Source organism: Charadrius vociferus, unplaced genomic scaffold, assembly GCF_000708025.1.
Source record: "Charadrius vociferus isolate BGI_N301 unplaced genomic scaffold, ASM70802v2 scaffold147, whole genome shotgun sequence".
Classification (NCBI taxonomy): Eukaryota; Metazoa; Chordata; class Aves; order Charadriiformes; family Charadriidae; genus Charadrius; species Charadrius vociferus.
Genome location: NW_009649570.1, coordinates 4572885 through 4577888, shown reverse-complemented (window position 1 = coordinate 4577888; position 5004 = coordinate 4572885). Strand labels below are relative to the sequence as shown.

General features: G+C 40.8%; 1 protein-coding gene across 1 annotated transcript; it reads right to left on the bottom strand.

The window, feature by feature from the left end:
* Nucleotides 1–636: 636 nt before the first annotated feature.
* Nucleotides 637–4275, bottom strand: HSPE1 (heat shock 10kDa protein 1). The gene is made up of 4 exons (XM_009890229.1): nucleotides 4168–4275; nucleotides 3099–3263; nucleotides 1560–1649; nucleotides 637–992 (listed from the first exon to the last, which is right to left on the bottom strand). Exons 1-4 carry the CDS (start codon nucleotides 4273–4275, stop codon nucleotides 942–944), a joined length of 414 nt encoding a protein of 137 aa, XP_009888531.1. The 3' UTR covers nucleotides 637–941.
* Nucleotides 4276–5004: the final 729 nt, after the last annotated feature.

Here is a 5004-nt window from a genome sequence, read left to right as displayed (position 1 = left end):
TTCATGGTATGAAACTTGGCCAGTTGGGTCAAGTGCCCGGTCTCGCTCTTCCTCGCCCCTGCACCTGGCTAGCTCAAAAACACCGAGACCTTGAAAGCCACGTACCATAGCTGGCTATAAAGTAAATATTTTCACAAATTCAGACAAGTCTTCAAAAGTGCATTTTCCCAAGCATTAGAAGATAAATTAGTCCTGTGTACCTCAAACCAGGACAGAGGTGTGTAAGAAAAACCATTGTAATTCTTATCTGCTTCATCTATGAACGGGATGATTTTGTTCTAGCACAGGTGACTAGTACCAAGCTCCTTTTTATACTGCTGTGGGACAGACAGGCTGTTTGTGGCAGCGTGGTTGGTGGGCATTAATCTTTCAGTGTACCTGCATCTTAGCTATTGCTAAGACAGAAGTTAAAAAAACATGTTATCTTCAGATAAAGTTCAATGTACAAGGCAACTAGCTGTATGTCCCCTGCACTGCATCTAGGTGATAACCATTTTAAACTCATCTGTCAACTTCAAACAAGTTTAAGGAAAATAATGTACTACTACAACTGAATTGTTTCAGAGAGATCTGTTCATTACACAACTGAGACTCAGTTTCACTGAGCAACAGTAGAAACCGAGACAGAAGCAGAATAGTTTTAGATATTTATTGTAAAGACCTTTACAATCTCAGTACAGAGATAAGGATATAAAATGATGTTGTTTGGAATCATTAAGGCTGGTTGGTGGTCATCTGAATGTCACTGTTCAATGGAACTCAAGCAAGAGCAACTGATTTCTGACTGTACATATTTTTATTTGTGTTCCATCATTACAGTGAGATCGCAAGTTATTTCAGAGACTCAATGCCTGCTTATTATAAAATAAAGGACATTATTTACATGATGAAAGAAAAATTTCAGCATTTTAGTGGAATGGATGACTGATACTGCAGCAAGTTTAGTCCACGTATTTCCCAAGAATGTCGCCATCTCTAAACAAGTAGTAGTCCTGCAAAGGAAAGAAACATTAGTACCTGTCACAACAGTTGTTTTGCAAATAGTGTCTTGTTCTGAAGTCAGGGCTACCACAGTCACGAAGTACAAAATCAAAAGTGAGCTAACCAAGACTAGCTCTACGTGCTGACTTCTTGAAAATATGCTTTTGTTCATAAGATACTCTTTGGGAAAGCTACCAAGTTACTATTTTAGTAGTAGGAAGTGCAAAACTGTTAGAAGACAATTCTGCAAGCTTTCCCTGTCAAAAGCAAGGATACTCCCAGTAATTTCAAAGCTCTTTAGGTTTCCATCCAATATACATTTGGCATACGGAGCCACTTTGTCCACCCAGCAAAGGTCAAGCCAGAGGTTTCTTTGGTGACTTCCTTTTAAGCAGGGGTGGAAGCAGCAAGTACTAGAGGTACCAGAAGCTGGCTGGATTCAGCTGCTGCCATTAGAATGCCAACAACTGCCTTTCCTGAATGCTGCTAACCCCATGAAGTAACTACAGCATCTATCACTGGCAGTATGACATTTTGGGAACCAGCTTAATCTGCATTCGCAACATTGGGAAACCTACCTTATCTTCTAGTACAATCTTAGTACCACCATATTCTGGCAGCAAAACCTTTTCGCCAACTTTTACACTCACTGGCTGAATCTCACCATTCTGAAAGAAAAAAAGAAATCCTTAAGTTTTCCACCATATAGACAGATGTAGTAGTCAGAATTCCTCCAAACTACAATGATCCATCCACATATAAAATATTCAGGAAATCACAATGACTCTGTATTTTAGTTGCACTGTACAACTAGAATAAACAAGTTTACGAGGAAGAAAAGCACACCAGTCCATTCTCTAGCATTGGAGTCCTGTAATGTTTAGGCAGTAGAACTGCAGTGACTTTCTGAATAGAATTAATTTTCATTTAGTTTCAAGTATAAGTACAACTGTGAGGCCTTCACCTGACATACTGAATGGGACTTAACTTAAAACCACCCAAGAAACCTAAGAAATTAAGTGACAGACCATGAAGCCCCCTTGTAAAATGAAGGGACAAAGTATACTTCCATGTTCTACAGCCAAGGCTAATTTCTCCAAATGCCAGTTAAAAGTGCCTTCCCATTTTTGTTACTTTGATCAACTTGTCACTGTTGCTGGCAAATCAGTTGTTAAGAAACACTGGATAAGATTTAATTAAATTTTGTATTATCAAATTAAGTATTAGCATGTTAGTCAAATATTAGCGCCATTTCACAATATAAAGCTTTGAAAATCAGACACTGACACAAAACAGCCTGGTATGTATAGAGGGACTCGTGGTAAGGAAAAAGTCCAAGTCAACATGCCCAAGTTGAAATTTAACCCGTTTTCCACTATCGCTACTACCTGAACACTACTTTGGTGGGGAAAAAACCCTTTTGATGCTGAAGTCCATAGCCGTCGTCATTTTTTGTGAAGACTGTCTTTTTTTATGATCCCAGATGCGTATTCAACATACAAAATTAATAAAAAACTTAATTACTTCTTATTTCTTTTGATTCCTCATTTTCTTTTGTCCAGTAAGCGTCATCCTTATTGACAATGATATTTTGCAGAGCACAAGACAATGAATGCCACATTCTGGGATTCCACCCTGCTCACAAGCCACAGAAATTTGGGCACGTAATCATTTAAACAAGGAAGGCTCCTGGTCCTTCAAGGTTTTGGCTAAGAAGCGAGGAAACAAGATATCCCCCAAAACACCATTTATGTATTTAAAATTAAAAAAACTCCAACCAAAATGAAAAAAAACAAAAACCAAAACCCACACCACTACTGTTTAAAGTGGCTTACAAATATCAATCAATAATATTGATTTTTAAAAGGCAAGTATTTTCCATTTTACAAATGATGAAAGGAATGCTGGAATTCAAGTTCAGAGCCAGTCAGTCAGGAGAACTTGAGATTTCTACCTCCTCTTTGAATCTGTACTTCCAACTTCAGTGTCAGCATCATCCATTCTTGTGACCTATCACTAAATTTATATTGCAACCATCCCTTTCTTATGATAATAACCCAGCTCCCACCACACCATTACTAATTCTACCCAAATGTAGAGGTATTTAGGATATTTACCTTTCCTCTGGCTCCCGATCCAACTGCTACTACTGTTGCTTGCAGCACTTTCCCTTGAGCTTTTTCTGGAATCATGATGCCTCCTTTGGTTACTGTCTCAGCCGCACAGCGTTCAACCAGAACACGATCAAAGAGGGGAAGAAATTTCCTAAATGCTTTTCCTGCCTGTGGAAGTAGTTACACATTGTAACAAGAGGAACATGACAACAAAATTGCAATTTAAAAAAGTTTTAAAAAAAAAGTGATTTCCCAGATTTCTCATTTGAGAGAAATTAATAGTTTAAGAAAACTGCTGAGCATTTGTTTTTAATAGTAGCAAACATACGCCACGTTTGATTGCATCAGAAATTGCTAAAGTCACAAGCAGATGCTGGGCAGTTCAGGCGTAGGAAGATGTACTCCAGCTAGGGGAATAAACCACCAGGAGATGGAGGAGCCACCTCCTCTGGCTGAAAAGCTCTACAGGCTTTTAGTCCCAAACCCTTAGTTAGTATAGTTTGGTGAGCATAATTACTGATTATGCGTAATATACTCATTCAGGTTCACAACCAGATTTAATGATGATTAAGGACCTCTTGGGACAGTTGCATATTCATGTAATGGAGTGTTTTACAGTAAAGAAGCAGCAGTCTAGCCAGGTCCCCCATATCAATCCTTTTCAGGTCCTTGCAGTCCTTACCATTTCACATAATGGCATACAGCCTCCACAGATTGAAGTCTGAAGCAACAGTGCTGTTACTTGTATTAACTTCTACAAAAAGACTGCAACTTCACAGGGAACTTTAGGTTTAAGCCCCCCACCCCGAAAAACAGGGAGGCAGGCATACTTCTACCTTGACTGCTTCAATACCAACCCCTTAGGGTTGGGGTGAGTTTTTTGTTGTTGGTTTTTTATGTGGTTGGTTGGTTTGGTGTTTTTTTGCAACTACTTACTGGTACTAGCTGCATTTCAGACACAGCAGTCTAACTCCCATGTACTGGATAAACACAAGCATCGAATCCCAACAAGCAGGGGTCAGGAAGAAGGAACTTGCTTTGATTAAGAAGGGAAGAAGATATGGCGACTTGCCAAGTCACATGGAGATAGTGCTCCACGAGACAGGTACCCAGAGCCCACACTCATAGAAACAACTAGAAAGAAGGGCCTGGCTTCCACGCGCCCGTTACTGACGCTCATCAATCCGCGCGCACACACACACGCTTTAATATCGGGAGAAAACAAAGTTGCAGGCAGAGCATGAACAAAAGACAGCACGTTGAAGATGTGTGTCCCCCCAGCTAATGTTACTATCACAGTGATTAAAAACAGCAAAAGAAAAGGCTGCCAACCGTGATCATTTTGGTTCTGTAACAGTAATGGCTCTGATCCATTTATTTTTTTTTAAGAGATGTTCTGTGTTTAACAGAAGTAAGCAGCCAGACTTATGAACGTGGGCACATTATGCTCAGTTTTAAGAAACGCTAATTCCTCACATTAGCAGGACCGTTAAAAATAAAGTATTGCTGCAAGAAGAGGAGCAGCTCCACCCTCACCCCATTCTCCTTCCAGGTAAGATCGCCGTTAAAAGGTTTATAAAATATAGAGAACGAGCGATGCAGCACAGGACGTTTCGGTTGTACCTGCGGGCTAAAAATAAAGTATTGCTGCAAGAAGAGGAGCAGCTCCACCCTCACCCCATTCTCCTTCCAGGTAAGATCGCCGTTAAAAGGTTTATAAAATATAGAGAACGAGCGATGCAGCACAGGACGTTTCGGTTGTACCTGCGGGCCCCGCAGATCACGCTGCGGTGGGCTGAGCCCTGTCCCAAGCACTCGCCGCTAACGGGACGCTCTCGTTACCGCAGGCGGGGAATAACATGTAGCTAGAGCCTGCGGGAAGCCACCGGCAGGCCCCTCGGACCTCCCG